Raw genomic sequence first — 21,458 nt, 5'->3', positions numbered from 1 at the left:
TAAGGGTTGTTTTTCTGTAATTATATGTATTTTTGTAGTCCATTTGCAGTCACTGTTAGTCTTCTGCTTTGGCAGGGAGCATGTGAGACTCACATTCTTTTGGTAACCAGGACCATTTATGTTTGTTGAAGCATGACCATTGGTGGCACAAACCAGCCATCTGGACCAGACACATCCCCCTTGCACACAAACAAGGCTGGGCTCTAGCTGTGTTCCCTCCCAAAGCCCACAGGAACTCACACAAGCCTACCTGGCAAAAATCCACATAGAGGTTGTCTGGACTGTGGACTTCAATGCAACACAGCCCTGTCTCCTCAAACACAGTCCCATGTCCTCAATCAATATAGGACACCTAGTCTGTTCAAAAGTGTTTCTTACTGTCTGCCAGTCCATTAGCACAGTGCCATCACACTTGTTCCACCCCAAGCACAAAAGGCATGTCCTCTGAGTTCTCCAGTAGCCTCATGCTGACCCTGCAGAGCTGATGAGTCCTGTAGATTCAAAACTCCCCTCTAGGAACCAGTGGCAGGGAAATGCACAGAGAGGAAAAGAAAAGCTATAATGCAAAAATAATATATTTTTTTAACTTCTATGCAAGAATGGCTTGTTTCAAGCACAGGGAACACCTAAGAGCAAAGAACAAGGCTTTCCACTTCATTGGGTGTTTTTGGTTACTCTGTGCATTACTTAAGCTCTTGGTCATTGGTGAAAACTACAGATTTTGTTGGAGGGCAGTGACTGGTTTGATGGGAAATCAGTTAGTGGGGATCCTCATGGTGTCACGTCTGGAATAACTTTAGAAACTGTATGAATGACAAACACACAGCCTGTTGTAGTGCATCTAAAAATCTTGGTACCTCCCAAGGGTAAAACTCACCTCTGGTTTGTGTAATGTGAGTTCCTACCTGAAAACCTTCTTTCCCTTCCCCCTTCCCATTGGCTGTGACCTCCCTGCATCCCCTAATCACCCCTGCCCCCTGGTATAAGAGATGAGACCCAGAGCATTTCGCTCTCTCTCTTGCCCCGGATGAACGACAGACAATAAACCCGGGATTACTCCAGCAAGTTTGAGCCTCCTGTGTCTAGATACTTTGAGTCCGTGTTGTATCCACTCCAGGACCCCCTCCGCCGCCTGTGCCCTGAGATGATCGGGACTCTCACCACGGGGGGTGGAACAAAGGGGTCCCATCGGGGAGAAAGATTGCAACAACAGCCCATCCAAGGCAAGGACACTTTAATGCAAACAATTCTCCTAAGGTTATAAAAGGGCATTTGCCCAATTCTGTATAATGCCAACCAGAACAAAGCAAAGCAAGATCCAAAGTTAAGCAATGTAAAATTAATAACTAATTATTAATTAAGAATGATCTTGAAGGGAAAAATATTTTTACTTGACAGTACAAAGGGAGAAAAAAACCATAAAAGATTTATCAGTTCATGTTTTTTTATCCTCTCTTGGGAAAAACCAAAACAAAACCAAAAAATATCCCACTCTAAGTTCAAAGCATTCTGAAACTTAAACTTCTACATCTTGAGCAATAAATTCTATGAAATACACATTTCTGCAAATGTTTAAAAGAAAACTCACAGAGTTGTATTTGTTATCATATAAATCATATAAATCATATAAATCATTCTGTTTTAAAGCATGGATTAGAGGAGATGCTGGAAGATGTGGTTCTGTCACACTTGGGGAGACATCCTCATGATGGCTGCAGGTGGAAGTCATAGCCTTCATTCCTCCCTAAGAGAAATAATCGCAAATATATGAACAGAGGAACACTGTAAGAAAATGGACAGTCCAGAAGGCTCATACCTCCATGAGTGAGGGTGATGGTGAGGGAAGGCAGCCAATGCTGCTGCAGCACTCAGGAATACATATTCAAAATCCATTTTCTTATCACATTGACAGGCCCTATCTGTAAACAGCACTTGAGTGACAGCATTTCAAATCACACAATATCAAAGTTAGGGCACATTTTTGGCAATGTCACTCTGCTGGCTAGTTCAGGTCAAATATACAAGTAAGTCTAAGACCTCTATCCCTGCCACCATGGAGGGCTCTGCTCAGCTGCAGCCAAGGTGTCCTCCCCCCACCAGTACCTGGGGAGTAGTTGGCTTTCATGTGGTTGACAACTGGGTTCTGCAGGGGTGTTACAATGCCTTGGTTGGGTTTCTGGAAGGCCGAAATGAGGTTGTGCATTTTCCGAAAGAGCCGCCGGTGGACCCCCGGCGCTGTCTGCAAAGCCGAAGGGGGAAGAGGTGAGAAGGGGTGCTGGATACCCAGCAGCTGTTCTGGCACACAGGCCTCATCCTCAGAAATGCACACATCTCCCAGGGAAGGAGCCAGCCATGGATGTGAACCGCCTGATGTGCCAGTTCAAGGTGAGTCAGTGAGCTGCACTGCTCTCTGCTTTCCCCGGGGCATCCCAGCCTTCCTACACTGAGCAGTTTCCAGCAGCATGGTGAGAGAAAGTTGGAAGAGGGACAATTTCTGAATCACTAGAAGAGAAACCCACACTAATTACCTGCACTCACCTGCCACACTGATTAGGCAGACTTACAAGTGACCCTTTGCTATTTCTGGCCCTGATTTATTCCAGCCAGTGATTTAACCTCCTTACCAATAACTTCTTAGCCTGTATCAGTAAGATAGTTCCATCGTAGAAACACCAATGAGAAAACTTAGAGATTGACCTGGGCTTACCACAGAGAGGGAGTCCTCACACCACTAAATTGCAGCAAGGACACAGTCTCTTTGCAAACCCTACTTGGAGCATTCAATACTCACTTGTGTGTTCATTGAGTATTCCTATCTACTTCTTGTACAAAGACAGCAGCCAAATGTTATCTATTTATTAAAAGTGGGAGTCTCTCTATCTCTCTACATTAGCAACTTTTCAAACAGTACAAAATGAAACTACGTGTGCTTTTAATCAAAAATCCGGTGTTTGTGTTAAATCCTTCAGGGTGTTCTCATAAGAACTCTTCACCAAAGTCAAGGGAGGACAAGCATGGGTCCTGTCATCATAGTCCCACTCAAGGGACACTGCTCTCACAGCAGCTGTGAGCTAAATCCAGCATCCCTGGCGTCTTCACACTGGTTGGGATTTCACCAGCACTGCTTCAAATACCCTGCCTCATCCTTGAAAGATGGGTGTGACCTGACTTTACTCAGAGACTAATCAGCCACAGGGAAGGAAGCAGAAGCAGGAAAGGACCAGCTGCACCTGGAGCCTGTTTTGGCCTTGGAGGCACACTCTATGGGCATAAGTTGGACCTAGGCTGCTGCATCTAACAGCTGAGGCCAGCGTGGTCTTTGCAACATTTACTTAAAAGTTTCTGTTCCTTAAGGGAAGGGTTGGTATCGTGGATCTGTAGCTAGGATCTTCTCCTTCAGTGAATGTACAGAGAAGCCTGGGCCTTCAGCGCACCTATGGTGTGAAACTCACATAAGGCTTGCCTAAATTACAGCCAGGGAAAGCCCAAAAGCCACACATAGAACATCAGTGCAGGTCACAGGCCAGACATTGTAGCAGGACTATATAACATCAGAAAAACCTCACTGCAGATGGTGATGTCACCTGGAGCTAAAGCAGGCTGCAGCCTCAGTCAGGGAATTACCCTCCACAGGACGTCCCTGGTGTCCTGGAATCCTTTCACAGATGCCAGTGCTTGCCCTGGCATGATGGGTGCACTGTCACCCTCATACTGCCCTGAAAAACTTCTGTCTTGGGCACTACAAATCCTAACCCTTACATCAACCACTAATGTCTTATAGAGTTAGTGGGCACTACTCCCAAGGGTCACATGGATAATTACCTACTCCACAGTAGTGTCAGTCACTTCTACCACCTAATCTGTTAGGAGCAACCCCAAGAATCAGTTTTGTCTTCCAGAATAACTTCTAATATAGTAATGGCCAAGGAATTATGCCTATCTAGAAATCACAGAATATTTGAAATAAGTGTTCATTAGCATACAAACAGAAAGCTAATTATGAATTAATACACATACTACATCCAAAGGAAAAAAATCATAAAATAGAGATTAACACCCCAATTTCATCAACCTAAATGTTGTCTGTATTACAAGTAATGTTTTTCTGCACCCAAATTACCAGTTTCTTTCAGATGGGGAAAAATATATTTTGTATCAAGTTTAGGCTACCCTATATATTTTTCACTTATGATTAATTAATCTGGATTAATGAATTAAAACACAGTACACTGAAAATTATTTCTTTAATATTCTGACATTGATGGTACATAGGATAGAAGGAAACAGATTGTGCTTGTCAAATTATAAAACCACAACATTTTTGCCATTTAAAATGATGCTAAATGATGCACTATTGCATTATGCAACAGCTGAAATGAAACAGGGAATTAATTTATGAGTTCTAGACTGTCAGAGGTGGCACCAAGACATCTTATAGATGGATGCACTCTAGATCAATTACCATCAATAAAAATTAGACAAGGCAGAAACATGAATAATTTGAATATATTTCATTAAATCTATAATCTATATCTGACAGGATGTAGAAATTTTCAGAAGGGAAATGAGAAATACACACCTCAACACTCCAGGATCCAGTTTCTGTCTGGGACACTCTGTAGGTATAAACATAACCCTGATGCCTGTGGGGGAAAAAAAAACAAACAAAAAAAATTTTAAAAAATAATAAAAATAATAAAAAATAAAAACCTCAGGCATTTATTATTAATTTCTCCTGATACTTTTTCACAAGAACTACACTGCTATGTGAGAGTCAGCTCATCTGCTCGCTTTTTCTTAAAAATAAATTCACCTCTAAAGGCTCTAGGTAGCTAAAAAACCCACTGGCCAGATGCAGTGATAAACCTACTGGCGTTTTTTTGGATGAGAGGGATTGGTCTGACTCAGATCTAGTTTAGCAGTATTCAGTTATTTTAGGTTAAATGGTGTTTCATTCCCTTTTCAGAATTTTTATTATTTTTTTTCAGTGACATCCTTTCACTGACACACACCAGAAACTCTTTCCCAGCAAAAAGAAAAGGTGTATTTTTGACAGGTAGCATTAATGTTCTGTGACTCATTTAAACACAGATGTTAACAGAAGCAATGTCATTACTGTAATTTATTTGGAAAGCTATACCCACAAAAAAAGGAGTTAAATCAATTACTCTTTGCTTCGTTCATAGGTTCCCAACTTTCAAATACTGATAAAAGAGACATATAAGAGTATGGAATCATCCTTCTTTTAAAATCAGTCTTTGGGGAATAAGGAGCCATAGACTAAAACACAAGGCACAACTCGTGCCAAAGTCACTCTTGCTTCTCTCACAAACCCAACTCAGTGAATGATTTACATGTTAGATTACTACACTAATCTCCAAAAATTTACCTCCAAATCAATTAATAGCAGCTCCATGGGTACAACATTAGTTTAGATGGTATTGATACGCAGACAAAACCTCCCAACTAGTTAAAGTTAGAGAGTGTACGTCTATTATGATTACAATACCAGGCAAAATGGGGAGTAAGCCTCTCAAGGATGTGTGCAAAATCCATAAAGCTCTTGCCCTCTTTTATCTACAAAAGTCTTACATATTCAGGTAATCATGTACTATGCCCATACATATGCATTTCCTAACCCCACCTAGCCCCACTTCATATTAAAATGAGCTCCAAGTCCTGCACCTGCATAGTTTTTTCTAATTGAGTTTGTGGGTCATGAAATGGGTCAGTAGCCTTTTAAGATGATGCCAGGAACCTCTTCCTCATGTTAAACTTATCTTTGTCTTGTTGGCAGGCTCTCTAATCCTTTGGCTGTAATCCAGGCCTCCCTATCCTGGTTCTGGCTGGTTTCTGGGCCCAGGTACAGTTATGGTATCTTCATCTTCACAATGGCTCATCTTTCTTGCCTCCTTCTATAAACACAACTAAGTCAAGCAAATAATATGTTGCCTTAGCTCGATTAGGACCATCTAATAATTATTAATCCTTCACATAGTTTCAACTACCCCTCTTAATCAAAATATATTGCCTCTGCCTTGCTAGCTACATTCTTAGCTTCTAAGTTCTTTTAACCTTTTGATTCAGTATCACATAAGAGAGATTGTATTGAGTTGAAGCAGCATTTAGAGTGTGCTCTCAGGCACATGGTGTGATTCTTGGGGCATCCTGCACTGTGCCAGGAGTTGGACTTAATGATCCCAATGGATCCTTTCTAACTCAGCATGTTCTATGATTCTATGCTTCTATTTCACACTACATAGATTTACATGAATACACAGCAGGATTTTAGGGACCATTCCCTATTTGACCATCACTTCTTATTCCTAAGAAAGCAGAAATATACTGTATTTCTTTCCAGTTATGCATAGCATTATAGCTGTTACTACAAAATATGAGAAACCATCAATGACACAGATGTCATATGATTGAAGTTACTTATGATCTGTGTCATGGCTTCTGGAAAATTTCCTGTTTAAAAACCATTACAGCATCCTTTGCAAAGTGGTGTCTGGTACAATTTGCCCAAGCAGGAAGTTGTTAAGAGCTGGCACTCTGCTACAACCCCTCAAAGTGGGAGCAAAATGCCTGTGGTGATTTGTGAGTTCTGCCCCCACCACTCAACTCCCACTGTGATCAGACACAGAGGTGAAGGACACAAAGCCATTCCCTCCCATCTGGGCTGTTGCAGGGACAAGCTCACTGTGCACAGCTGAGACACTGCCATCCTCTCCTCAAGTATAGGAATGTGCCTGATACTGCCCCACAATCCCACCACAACTTCATCCACTTCTTCATGTCCACCAAGACAGCCTTTTCCCCAGACTTTCTATATGCCACCAGAAAGACATGAAAAGCAGCTGGCAATGCTGACTTCATGGAAACCTAAGGAGGAAAACTGCCATCACTGCTTTTCCTCCCTTTTTTCCCCAGCAAGCTGCAGTCCATCAGGGATTTGGACCGTGGGAAGAGTTGTGAACAACCTGTTGCAGCTGCAGGAGGAGGGAAGAATGTGGAATTGCTCTCCTGTCATGGCACCATGATCAGTGGTGTTTGAGGCCACAGCTCAAACCCAGTTGGTTAAAAGCACATTTCTCTAAGCCACTAGATTATATATGTTCTTGTTCAGGGAATCCACTGTCTACCTTTAGGGCCCTCAGACAGTCTTCTACCATCATGTTCTTTCTTAAAGACTGAGAGCTGTGCCTGTGTCATCAGCTTTTCATGATAACATGATGTTCACATTAATCTTTTTTTAAAAAATCACAAGCAGCTTTGCTGTACCTAAGTATGTAGAACACCAGCTAATACATGGTTACTGAAATGAGGATTTCACATGACATTATGTACTGGGAAATACCAGAGAGGTCCTGGCATTTTGTTCCATCTTTCTGAAGTGGGTATTTAACCTTCTCCACAGTGATTTTTTTTCCAAGTCTCAAAACCATCAGAATCAGTATCTATACATCTAAAACTCATTCTCTTGCCTTCTGTTTTCAATACTACACTGTGCATAAGGGTATGAACAACCTAATTTAGTGGGTGGCATCCCTGCCCATGTCAGGGCAAGATGGAACTAGATGATTAGATTAACTGGATGAATTAGAGGGTGTTTAAAGTCCCTTTCAACCCAAGCCATTTTATGATTCTATGATTCTACTACCCTGGCTTGGTTCTTGGTTTTCCCAAAAGAAATGTTTTTCCAGCTCCCTCAGTCCCTTTAAAATCTGATTTTTCCACAAACAGCACAGTTGTCTGGAAAGCTGCCATTTATTGTTTCTTTCAATGTTTTCTCTATATAAGAGATTGCATGAGTTGAAGAGGTTGAGGGGCTGTGGTACTGTTCTCACTCTGAGCTGTCTGTTTGCTCTCAGCACTCTGACAGACAGGTTTTCTAAGCAGAATGAATTGAAAAATAGAGGTCAGATAAAATAATATTCAGTATTGAAGTATGATGAGATACAAGACAGGCAGCTATCCTGCATTTTTCAGAAAATTACACTGTAAAATATTTCAGCTGAGCACAGGGAAAGCACAAAGGATAGTTCAGATTAAAAGCCCATGAGGTTCTGAGAAAGGAACAAGAATTTGAGAAGATGGATGCTTTGAGAACAGTGTGGAGAATCGGAGGAGAATGACATTGTTATCACAGCCTCGTGAGGGACAAGTGAGAGCTCTTCACTCTCCTGGCAAATGTTCATGATTTTCCCAGAGAAGGAAAGACTGAAAGGTCTAACGGATTTTACTGTGCTTAAGTTGAAAAACATAACATTATCATCTATTATTGGCACTGAAGCCACCAGGAAAGCAAGACACTGTGTAAATGGGAGATGATCTGGACTTCCACATCTGCCTCTTCAAAGGCAAAGCACAAAGGAAGGAAGAAGAGGATGAACAGCTAGGTCTTCCCATTGAACTATTTTCCCTTGGGACCTTGGTCCCCACAAAATGAATTACACCTTTTCTGATAAGTACTCTCCCAATGAATGTGATCTTATCAAAACTTTCTGTCATGCAGCAGGAACTTACTTCATTACCACTTCAAAGAGTTTTTTACCTTCCATTTACAAGTTATATGATTTTGGGCCAAGTTTACTGCTACATGGGAAAAAGCCTCCCACGAGAAAGGTTTTTATTATTTAATCTACCTAACATGAACTAAGATCAGTGCGGGCTGAAGGAAGATCAAGGTGTTTTTCTTAAAAGAAAAATTAACTACACAAAATTGAGATTGTAGAGGACATTACCTTCCAAAGAGTAAAGCATGTAACACTGGGCAAAAGCAGGCAAAAAGGTTCATTTACTGAAGCTTGAGTCTCAGGAAATGGGAAATTCCCCAGCTAACATGAGAGGACAGCTCAATTTCCTACATTTTACTCTCTTCAGGGCAGCAAAAAAGCTCCTGGAGAGACACAATGTTCCTATATGTAGTCTTATCTCAGTATGTGGTGTACCAGCACATCTTGGAGGAGGACCAGTTCATGACATCCAGGTAAAAATTCACTGAAGGGCTCCCCCATCCTTTCACCTGTCCCAAGGACAGACAGAGGCTCACTCACAACAGCAAAGCTCAAGGGACAGGAGCAATCATTAATAAACATCTTGATGAATGAAGCTTTATAAATTTTTGATCATAGGCAAAAAATGCAAAAATGCTGGTGAGGGGAGGCAGAAAAGAATCGTTGCTGTAAGGACAATACCAGATACCACTTATGAAAAAGTGATTTTGGTCATTAATGACATTTTTATGACATTTCATTTTTTTTTTGTCTCCATAGGGAAGGACATATTATACCAGCTGGGAACTGCACTAACACAGTCTCTATTTCAATACTTTCCCTTGGAAAACTTTGTCAAAGGAACACCTAGGAAAAGTTGCTATTACAGGAACCAGTTAACTTTATATTATAGGCTTTTTTCTTTTCTTTATAGCCAGATAAGTCCTCCCAAAGAGTTACCAAGGCATAGTTCACAGATGACATACTGAAACACCATCTGTCTACCTGTCCTCTTCATTCCTCCTTTTCAGCTGTGATCAGACCTGTTAAAGCTGCATTTACTTTAACAGGTGAATGATTACAATCTTCTGCACCATTAAAATAGCCCGAGAACATTAGATGCATGCTGCAGATTAAAATTAATGATGACATTTCAGCTGCATGGTATACTTTAAAATCATTTCCAAATATTTTGCATCTCAGTTGAGAAATTTTATTTAACTAATTTTTATTCATTTTTGAGCCAAATTGAACAAATTAAAAGGGAGAAGGAGAGACAAGGGAAAGTCATGTTGGCAATAAATTACATCAATTTCTTCTTATGTATGTGTCTTTCTCTTCAGATGTCATTGCATTATGTCAATCAGCTCTTCTTGCCTGGTACATTTACAACCTGACCTTACCTTGGAATTTCACTTTACAACATAGTTTAAGAACCAGACCATGGTGTAGCCTACAAACAGTGGTTCTGATCATTTTACTGCCCAGAGCCAGTTTCTTATAACTTTGCCACATTTCTTCATTTCAGACTAAAATTTAATTTCTTAAGTGTTTGCCTCAGCCTTATTTAGGGATGGACAATGCAGAAGGGAACATGTTAGGCAAAACAGTGCTTTTCCCATATTAAAAAAAAAATAATCTTCTAATTGTCAGAGGAGGTGGTGCCTAGTTTTCAGAGTAAGACATAAAATTTGTTTGAAACAATGTATATCTCTTGAACTCTCTGAAAGCAGTAGTGGCTCTCTAGGCTGCAAGAGAGGCACTCTCTAAAGGCTGTTAGCAGTTGTAGCATCACCATGCCTGGGTTGGTTGTACCATGGGCACACAGCCAAGCAGTGTCCGCGATCTCAAATGTATGTGTGTTGCCTAGCCTAGATTAGTGAGATAGAAACCAGAAGGTAGTTTAGTAATTGGGCATTTTGGACAAGAAGTTAGGGATTACATGGGATGGATGTGGAAGGAAAGAAAAGAGGGCCAATATCTATGCAAGCTGGGCAAAGAAAGAGAAATGAACATTGAACATGTGACAGAAAGACTAAATAAGTAAGGAAGGGGATATACAGAAGTAAAGGATGAGCGGGCTTGGTCTGGGAGCAGCACAAAATGTTGAAACAACGAGGAACAGAAGATGGATGTTTTGGAAGCCAAAGTTGTATGAAACAAGGAAACAGACCTCAGCAATGCAAGCAAAGTCAGCAAGTTGTGCAGAATAACACTGGGCAGCCTCAGAATCCCTTCCCATCAGCCTTACACTGGGAACACAAAGCTGGGGGGTACTGGAGATCTGGGCCTCCTGTGTCACCTTTCTCCCCTGTGAAACAGAGTTAAACTCTTCATCTCTCAAGCAGAGATAATGCTTAGAAACCACTTAATGCTAAGGAGATGAGTACCACACTGCTCTAGAGAGGATCCCTGCTGGGGAGCTCAAGGGGACTCCATGCTTTTGGAGTAGATGTCAATGGCATGGACCAGATGAGCACAAGAGGTCAGGTTGGAGCCACTTCTGCCCTCTCAGAGGTGTTTGACGTAGGTGCACATCAGCTCCTGAATGCCCAGAGGGCCCAAATTTGTGCAGTTTCCTGGTGGGCAGCCCTAGACAGGGAATGTGGGTGATGGCATGGGCACAACAGGAGCTACAGAGGTGGCAGATGGCTGCCACAGAGCCAAAACTCATGAACTTAGGGGAATACACAGCAGTGCCATGGAGCCTTTAAGGTTCTCCTCATTCTCTCCTGGAATTTGTATTTTCTGATAAACAGTCTGGTTCCCTCCTTATTTAGGTCTCAGCTAAGTACAACAACTTAGAAATTACTACCCATCAGCTAACTCAAGCTGAAGAAATAGCATTCACATTGAGATCACGTGCAAGACAAGCCCCATGTCTGCAAGAGTGAACAAAATAGGTTAAACTGGTGTTTACATCTGAAAAGCCCAACAGGACTGTAGCTTAACTCACAGCAGCACTTGAATTAACACTTCTGTCACTGATTTCTGTCACTGATTCCTGTCACTGATTCCTTCATCAACACTTCTTGTGGGAAAAATTTACCCACAAATATGACATCAGTAACACATATTAACTTGATGTAATGTTGTAGTATTATAAAGAAAATACATTCTCTTGATCTTCTCTTCTGAAATTATTAAAAGCTTAAAAGAGAAAGTTAAATCTTGTGAAATAGTTCTGAATTTATGCAGAGATTTCTGTAGAAGTTTTTCAGTATCTTCACCACTTCAACACTCCTAATCATCTGAAGAAATGCTGCTGATTTACCTAAAGAGCAAGTCTGTAGCCTTTCTGAGCAGGGTTTGTGTCAGTCTGGTAGAAGGAGATTCCAGCCAAAAGCAATACTTCAAAGAGGAATTTCTTCAAATTCAGAAATAAAGTATGGATTTCTTTAAATCTGAGATGCTAAGTGGAAGGATATTACCTTATGGCAGGCCATTAACACTAAGCTTCATCACTTCCATGATTCAGGCTGTCTACCTTTCCAAGAAAAGTCACTGGAATATGTGAAGGTCATTAACCAAGTTAGTTATGCTCAGCAAAGACAACTCTCACTCTTGTTAGCAGGCACCTGAAATACCTCAGTAAAATTTATCTTTGTGCTATAGAAGACTTTTTTCAAAGCTGAAAACAATGTGTGATATTTGCAACAGCAACATTGAATTGAGGGCCTTCTTCCTCTTCTGTTTTAAATTACATTTTAAATTATGATTATTATGTGCAGTGTTATTAAAAATGCAATTATTCTGCCATTTCTATCAAAAATAATACGTAGGAAACAAAGGAAATGCTAAGCTGAAGCTTGCTTGTGATCCTGTATTACACTTTTGTACCGTGCAGATACAGATGCATCTGCTGCATCAGAAACTTTTGGCACATTGCCTTGAACTTGTGCACCGTGGTTACAGTGACAGAAAAAATAGCACACATAAAATCTGACAGGACTGCAGCCTATCCCAGTTGCCATTACTTTTGCTTCAAGAGCTCTAAACAGCTTTCAATTCCAGCTTTTGATTATTCTCCACAATTTTAATGCAGCACAGTACACGAACGGCTGGTTTCAAACAAATAATCTGAACGTACAATTTGACAAGCACGTCGTGTTTGTCTTACTTAAAGCTCTGAAACAACTACTAACATTCTCAGTATTTTCAAGTATATGAATTTTAAAACCCAAACTACAAATGCTTTATCTTTGCCAATTCAGGCATGAGCTGCTTGTTTCTGCATGTGTGCTCATATATCTGTAAAGGAACATGGGGCTTGTGGAACTCTCAGGCATTTTATTTATACATTTTTCAGGCATGGTTTAAGAGGCTGTCATGGGGTAGTGTTCCTCAAAGTAGTCACCATGTGTCCCATGTCCCCCATTGACTTCATTAGGAGCTGTGAGCACAGAGCATTTCTGAGCGTGCTAAAAATGTCAAACGGGGCATTGAGCAAAGAGGAAACCAGACCAGTAAAGAAAGCTCCCTGGAACAATGAGGTTTGATATTAAAACCCTGGTGTACTGTGTGTAGTATCTAACTTGCTTATGGGTAAAACATGTATGTTTTATAAAGCCTATGCATTTCTTCTATACCAGTTTTCAGCAAAAATCTTGCTTTTCAATGCAACTCCAAAAATTTCCAGGAAAAGATTGTGTACCTTTGTTGGTGTATTCACAACATCCTTAAAGTATATATTATCAATTCGATAACTATATTCGTACAATGAAAACCTGGGTGCATCTGGTATTAAAATCTTTGCCAAAATCTGAAAGCAGCACCTCTGTTTGCAAGAGCCCCAGAGCACACAATTGCAAATCAAAACCTTCCTACTTTCCCATGCATAGTTTAATTGTGGTCTTAAAATATTTTTGAAAGTGGGTCCTTTGAGCTTTGCCGCAGTCACACCAAGAAAATATTCATTATCTCTTTGAAGGCTTTCAGGCACACCATGTGCATATCCCAGCTTCAGAAAGTGGAAAGTGGCATTCAAGGGAGCTAAATCAGTAGCTCAGGAGAAACAAAGAGAGAAAGCAGAGTTTTCTAGATGAATGCTCCAACAGGGTCCTGCCTGCTGCAGTTACCCACCTCTATAGGTCAGGTTTTATGCTACTACCTGTCTCTTTTATGCTTGCCCTGTAAAATCAGCGTCAGTCACGAGGGATTCATGAAGTCTTTGACTCTTCTCCTTTCTAAAGGTCAGGGCTCAGCTTTTTAATTGGAAAAGCAAAAGGTGAATGAGCCTGACCATGAACACTGCAGTCCTTACTGTGTGCCTTAAGAGGCTCAAAGCCTGTCAAAATATGTCAGGGCTTTTTGGAGGTGCTCGAGAGGGAGGATGTAGTGGTGATTGTGGCATTACAAATTTATGCAGCTTCTTGGGAAAAGGAGACATTGTTTGAGCAAAAGCAATGCAGTGAAATCACAGGACTTGACAATTACAGTACCTGGAGCTGGAAGTGCAGAGCAGCCACTAATGTGAATTCAAGCAGATGATACCACTGTCACCCAAATATATGCTTAATTGCTCTTTTGATAAATATTTCTTTTCTCTTCATGAGAACTGTGCCATGTAATTCCCCTCTGATGGGAAAAGGAACATAAGAAGGGTTGGAACTGGAAAGCTGCAGGGCTTTATGTTTATTTTGATTTGTTTTACTTCCCAGGGAAGTGGAGGGAGAGGGGAAAGAAGACAGACTGAACATGTCTTGATTTGGAAAATTAGACTATTTTTCTCTTTTTTTATTCTAAGGGCAATAGAAACACTACCAGCAGTATAAAACAGATACATTCCCTTTAGAAATTTTCATTGGAAACCTGCAAAATATTTTGTTTAGCTCTGATACTTATTGCAGTGTATCTAATGGCTGACCAGCTTTATTTCCCATGTTTCAGAGACCACTTCATTTCTTCTAGTAAATTCATCTTTCATCTGAACTTCATGTGTCTATATATTCCTATAGTGATCTTCAGCATGGATTCTGAACCAAAATGTAAATTAATAACTTTGTTATTCCTAAAAATGTTCATGATTAATTTAGAATGAAGTATTTTTTAAAAGCAGAGAATTACTTATTCCATCTTTAATTTTCTCTTTCTTACAGAGTGAATGCAGCAACTGCATATTTCCCTCAGTTTTTATCAGAGCACCCCTACACATGCATGTTTGTCACCTGTTCCATCTCTGCCCATGATGTTCAGACTGGAATTTGGGCAGGTTATGTCCACTGGCTTCTTTTGCCAAAGCCAGACTTAACATTCTCCATGGAATACATATCTCCATCTCTCATGCCTGCCTTTCCTACTCCTCAAGTCTCTCCACTAAAGTGCTCTGCTTTGGCTAACTTTACCTCCAGTTTAAAGCCCACATTTCTTCAATGGGCTATAAACATGTCATTGTCACCTCAGTGTGGGATCCTCCCCTGATATGAAAAATGTCTCAGTTATTGTGTGATATGCTGTTTACCATATCTGCTATTTCTTACATAATTAGTTTAATTGAATATTAAGAAGTATTGGAACCAAGGCTTAATTCTACCATTCTTCAGCCACCTTTCTTTCTGTATCAGTTCATATTCATCATAACATTTTTCATTTAAATTTTATCCAGATTTATCCAAGATTCTATTGCAAATTTCCTGTATAGAAAAACTATTAAGGATCTATGTTCTGTAAGAAGCCAGCATAACATTCACCTTTATCTTTTTTTTTCTTTTTTTTTTTCTGTTACCCTTTTGTTTTTATCATACATATGTTTGAATGCAACATACCTGAAGGCATGAATGGCCCATAATTTCTGGAAGCAATGTGGTCTGTTTCTTACTGAAGTATCTTTTCTTCCAAAGATTGCGGAGCTTGACAGTTAGAAATGCTTTAACTTCTTCCTATTTTCATTTTTCATATTTTATTTAATTTCATTCATTCTTTCAAAGAGCATAAATTACTACTAATATACAAAAAATCCCAACTGATTGTGTACAACTGAAAGACCTTGTTACGTACCTATATCCTGATTTAGACTGATGGTGGACCTATTCTAGTATTGTCTATCTTATTCAGCATTGTAACACTCTTCCTGACCCTTTCTCTAATGTCTTAGTGTTTCACCTGCACTGAATGACTTCTGAGTGTAAGGCTGATATATCCCCATTTCCTCTGATAGTTATTTTAAAAAGATTCTGCTTTTATTGCCTATTCCCATCACAGGAATCACAGCACTCCTTATCTCTTGCTATGTCTATTCCATTTTCATTTACCTCAAGATGCTTCTTATTTCCCATTTTTCAGCTTGCTGTTAAGGTATTTGTTAGCAGGAGCACCTAACTTGGTTCACCTTATTTCATGAGAGAAGAAAAAATACACCCTCTGCCACAAAAATTTTCCCTGAGAAGAGGATAGTGTATTTTTGGATCGTCTATAACCTTCTTGCATGTCTCCATTTACTGGTCTATAACAGGAAGATAATGATGCTCACCGAGGGCTTAATTACATATTGTTAGAAATGTATTCAAGGGATTTGGGGAAAACCTGTCTTGGGACCCTTCTTCCTCTTGTGTTTTTTTGCCAGGTACCTGAATTCCCTGTTAGCTAATTTCATGCTGGACCTAAAAGGGTTTTCTCTAGTGTTCCTTCTCCTACTGAAGTAAGGCATAAGTGTCATCTTTGTTCTTCTGATGCAATGGTAGTGTCACCAGGACTTCCAAGAATTTTGCCAACAGTAGGGTAATTAAATTTCCCCATTAAAATGAGGTCCTATGAACATAAAGACCCCCAGCTCTCCCAGGGGAACCTTTACCCTCTCTCTGACAGACCATCCCATCAGATCTCTCCCTTTTCACCCTATTTGATGAAACATTATCGCCTAGCTTGTTACCATCAATATTTCGTGTGCATTACAAGTAGTTCGCTCACAGCCTCATAGCTCATGGGACTGAGAGCAACCTGAACAAAGGCACATTCTGGATGGCAGCACTTGATGCTACTTTTCCCGATGACAAGGTCATGGGGATGCTGCTGAGCACACCCATGAGCACACTAGAGAAGCAGGAGGACACAGGCAGAAAGCAAGAGGGTTATCCAGCACAGAGAGGCAGTACACACCATCCTGAGCCAAGTCGCCTGGCACTTCTCCACGGCACCTTACTTATCCTTCCCATGTGCCTGCCTGCTTTCTCTTTATGGCTTTTTGCCTGTAGGAAGCATGGGCTCTGCAAGGCAAAACCTGCTCCTCTTTTGCTTTGCAAGGGACCTCACAGCACTTATTGCACCCTTCTGTCTTTAAGTCAAGGTGAAGGAGCAAAAATTCTCACTCACGTAAGCAGATGGTAACATTAGAACACATTTTCTTGAGGGGATACCCCATATTGTGGAGGACAACGTTGGAAACCAGCTGCCACCCGGCCAGCCCCTGCCAGCCCCGCATTTCCAGCCCGCCGCCCTGGCTCCCGCACTCACAGCACGCAGAGGCAGTAGACCCCCGGGATGCTCTCGCTGTCCCGCAGCAGGTAGCTGCCGTCCGTGCCCGCCGCCAGCAGCAGCTTCTCCCCAGCCTCTCGGGTGATGGCCCCGTGGTAGACGGGCACTGTGTCCATGCCAGGGCCGTCTCCTGCTGCAGCCGCTCTCCCTGTGCTTGGCGCTTCCTCCGACTGTGCCTCAGCCGTGCGCTCCCTCAGCCTCCCCGTCTTGGTGGCAGATGTAAACAGGATGTGTTCGCACCCCTGAAGCCTCTGCACGGGGTGAGAGCACTGAGGGAAGAGTGAGGAACGAACACAGAATTTTTGTGGGTATTTTTTTCCTTTGCCCCTTTCTGTTCTCCTTTTACGTAGGCTATAACACCCTGGCACGGTCACAGCTCTCCTGCAGGGGTGTCATGTCACATCCACCCGCGGCCATGCGGCCCCCGCTCAGCAGGGATGGGGCTGATGGCCGGGGGGACAATGGCTGGGACAGGGAGCGCAGGACCAGGGCACTGCTGTCAGCGGCTCTGCCAGGCACTTCTCTCTTCTGGTGTTAACTCAAGGGGATTATCATCCCGAGCAGGGATTATTTTTTAACCTCTTGTTTTTAAAATCCCCAGGTATGAAACTAGAGGAAGTGAGCTGACCTCACTGTCACTGTCCCACCAGACCACTCACCTCAGGCTGCAGGTGCGAGCACAGCCCCTGCTCCACGCCAGCTGCTCCAGTGCCCACAGACAGCAGCCCCAGCTGATTCACCTCATGAGGGAGAGTTTTCAAAGCCTTTGGTGCTGTTTCATCACTGTTGATGTCGGGGTGGTCATTACTCACACTGGGAGACAGGCAAGAGCCTTGGCACACGCAAAGAGACCCCTCACATTTTCCTGGATGCCACTGCTGCCTTCATCTGGGGCATGAGCTGGCATCCAAAATCCAGAGTCATGTCTGAAAGAGCCATTTCTCTACACCTGCTGTGTCTGAAGATATTTTCTCAGTATACTTGTCAGTTGAATGCTCCCACATGCACATGCAGGTCTGTTTGCAAACAAGCTCTCAGTGTGCTTTATACCCCCACAGATATTTCCACCCCACAGATAAGTCCACCCATGGAAAAGCTAAGCACACTTCCCTGCAGTTATGGCCACCAGGCTGGCTCCACGAGGCTGCAGCAAGCTTAGGGCTAAACTGATCCCTAGCATGAGGCTGCCATCCTCCCTTAAAGAGCCACATTCCCACACCTGTGTGCATGAGCAAGAAGTCAGTAAAATATAGCAATAAGTATGGGTTGTGGTTATGATTGACTGCTTTTAAATTGAGTTTACTAGCACGACAGAGCAGGATGAAATAATCTCATCCAGATACTCACAGATGCTGTGTCCTTGTTGAAGTTAAGGGTAGGTGAAAAAATAGCTTTTAAGATACACACAATTCAGGAAAAGAAATTAAATTTTAAAATACTAAAAATAATGGCTACTCTGTTTAAGTTTCAGTCAATAAAAGTGTTTTCTCTCAACCATTTCACAGTGCATGTCTTTACATTTTGATCTTCAATATAGTTTTTCCTTGGAAATATTTTTTTTCAAATTAGCTTTAGTTTTTCCTTTGGAGGGATAGGCATTTCTGATCAGGGTAGCTCATGCACGGGGCACTGCACAAAGTCACTGATGGCAAAGCTGCAGCGCTTGGAGGCCGAGAGCCTCTTTCCCCACAGGGAGACCCTGGCAAGTGACTGCGCCCTTGGCTGGCACTGAGATGCTGAGAAAGCTGCAGAAATCTCAGCTAAGAGAGGCTGAAAACTCCCACCACCAAGTTTATGGCCTTTCTATCTCATTATGCAGGTATTCATTACCCCCTTTAGGTGAACCTGGGGACTCAGACATCCTGCTTGGTTTTTTAAACCAGTTGTTAAAGTATTTGCACATAAAGTAGCTGCTGCCTAGTGCAAATCTGATTAATGTGGATGGCAACAAGCTGTAAAACTGCTGCCTATTTCTCTTCATTTGGGTGCTCTTGGGGATTTCATCCAACTTTCCCATTTCTTAACCTATTCTCAATATTAATAGCTGATTCCAGAAAAAGTATGTGTGTAATTAGCTGGAGAGGAAAACCAGCCAGAATCATTTCATTCTGCAGCTTTCATTGTCCCACTGATCAGATTTCAACTAAAGAAAATCATAAAACTTTCCACTGTGAGACCCTTTCCTAATGTGGAATCACCACATTACCCAGGCCAACCTACGTTCTCCAGCACTTGGGTGAAGAAACATCTATTACTGTAAAACAGCTGTAAACACAAAACTTCACTCATCTGGTTAAGAAATCTATACAACTCCAGCTATTGATCTCAACCCCAGGCTTCCATACAAATCCCTTTACAGCCCCACTGACTAGGGGAATTGCAGCTTTTAAGAAATCATAGAAATGCTGTTTTTGGGAACAAGGGACAGTAACACGGAGGCACCTGTCAAGGAATGAAATGGTCCATGCCTTAAACATCGTTATGAAGCAGTTTTGCCCATTACAGCAAAAACCTGTATAAAGACACTACAAGCACAGAAGCCCACTCCTCCTTGAAGATGCCTGACTGGAACTTCGGACCTTGAGTTAAGCCATGTAGATAAAATGGAGGGGACACTATTGTTCAATAATCTCAGGCTGAGGGAGAAGAATGCATCCACAAGAAATCCAAACCCAGCAGCTGCGCTGAGGATCATCTCTGTCTGTGTTGGGGTGTGGGAGACCACAGCCTACAGAGGCCAGCTTTACACAGACCACCCCAGCCAAGGGTAGGGGCACAATTTTTTTGTGCATGGCGTAACCTCTGGTCAGAGGCACTGAACATCCATCCTCCTTTACACAAATAGGCCCAGCTATGGAATCCCCAACCCCACAGGCCACATGCATGGGACATCTACATGGGAGGCAGCTGCGGGGCTGTCAAAATTCATCAAAGACCCTCAAAGACCCCCAGACTCATTGCTGAGGCCTTGCACCACAGCATTGTATGTGATGCAAAGTGATGCAACAGATCTAGAGCCTGCTGCAAGAGACTGACAAACTGCCCCACTCCCTGGGGGAGGTACCTGGGCATTCCCACCTGGCCTGAGCATATATTATTCCATTGGATTCTGTGGTTTTTGGGGGACCCTCACCACCAAGAAGACTAGCTGGAGAGGATCAAAGGAACATCGTTGGGATCCAGGGAGTGGTGATATTTTCTTTATTCTCTCTCTGTCACTCTTTCTGTCCCTCCCCCCATCTCTTTTCTATTTCTTTCTCTTCCTTTCTCTTGCTCTCTCATTCTCTCATACTTACTATTAAATAAAATCCATACAATTGACTTTGGCATATGGTCTCATTTGCACCTTAATTCAGGCAGAGGCTTTTCTAATAACTGTAAAAACTAGACCAGAGAGCACCAAACAGGATAAACTAAACCAAAGGACATAGGAGCTTCCTGGGCTGAGAAAAGAGAAACCACGACATGCTAACATAGCTCTGTATCACACTAGTGAGGCTGGAGGAATGTCCCCAAACAAGCCATCTTCACTGCAGTTTGGCATCCAGTCAGATGCATACTGACTGCTCCGGATTTCATCCATTTAATCTTGTGGATCCTAAAGCATTGTTTGCCATCCTATTTCACACTGCTGCATCTGTGCCGCGGAGCTGAGATGGCAAAATAAAGCAGCAGGCTTGGGAGCATAGGGAAGTGAGAGAGAATTGAGGGTCAAAGGGATGCTGCTCCCATTGGGATTATGTACCCATCCCCTTCCACAGAAAATGGTGATTTCTTTAAGCACCCAAGCACTGCCCTGTAGGACACTGCACACTTGTCTTGTTTTGTTTGGAGACTATTCGGCATATTTTGGACGCCACTGTTTTGTGCCTTCCCTAAATCAGCCCAGCTAGCAATTCCTGCAGTATGCTCTAAAAAATACATTAAGGAAAGGAAGTACTTAAGAGTGCTCTGAAATATTTGGTCATGAAAAACAGGCATAGACAGATAGGACTTCATAGACCTCTTGGGTCATCAAGTCTACTTCTCTGCTATCTTAGCCAAACACATCATTCAGAAACTCATTTAAGTCCATCCTAAAAGTCGTTTGGGATTTGTTGTTGTTTTTTCCACTGTTCTCACTGGAAAGCAATTTCAGAACATTGCTATTCTGTTGTTTGGAAACCTGCTTCCAGTTCCTATCCTAAATTTATTCATGACCAATTTATGCTCATTTGTTCTTGTGCCAATGTTGTCCTTCAGTTTAAATAGATGTTTTCTCTTCCTAGAGCTTATGCCCCTGCGGTATTTATAGAGGCCTCCCTCAGCATTCATTTTGCCAAATTCCTCTGCACTGCAGGCTCTCCTTTTCCGTGGTCACTCTAATCATCTTTTTCCACAGTTTCCCAAAACTGAAGAGAATAATTTGTGAATAGTGTGCACTATCCTGGCTGATTTCTAACACCTGCCTCATACACCATTACAGGTGTTTCATTACCCTGGTGAAAATAC

The 21,458-nt window shown here is 42.0% G+C and overlaps 1 protein-coding gene across 2 annotated transcripts; it reads right to left on the bottom strand.

Annotated features, from left to right (window-relative positions):
• Positions 1-1,217: 1,217 nt before the first annotated feature.
• On the bottom strand, positions 1,218-17,225 carry SH2D1A (SH2 domain containing 1A). 2 transcript variants are annotated; one of them, XM_005530013.3, is made up of 4 exons: positions 16,947-17,220; positions 4,580-4,643; positions 2,104-2,239; positions 1,218-1,744 (listed from the first exon to the last, which is right to left on the bottom strand). In XM_005530013.3, exons 1-4 carry the CDS (start codon positions 17,081-17,083, stop codon positions 1,704-1,706), a joined length of 378 nt encoding a protein of 125 aa, XP_005530070.1. In that variant the 5' UTR covers positions 17,084-17,220; the 3' UTR covers positions 1,218-1,703. The 2 variants fall into 2 exon arrangements, with proteins under 2 accessions (XP_005530070.1, XP_087918801.1); XM_088062675.1 differs by lacking the exon at positions 1,218-1,744 and having other exon boundaries at positions 2,003-2,239; positions 16,947-17,225.
• Positions 17,226-21,458: the final 4,233 nt, after the last annotated feature.

This window comes from Pseudopodoces humilis, chromosome 15 (assembly GCF_049639895.1).
Source record: "Pseudopodoces humilis isolate 2021_Gansu_Grassland_sample_001 chromosome 15, ASM4963989v1, whole genome shotgun sequence".
NCBI classification, from domain to species: Eukaryota; Metazoa; Chordata; class Aves; order Passeriformes; family Paridae; genus Pseudopodoces; species Pseudopodoces humilis.
Note: the sequence above shows the minus strand (reverse complement) of the source record. Positions and strands in the feature narration are given on the sequence as shown.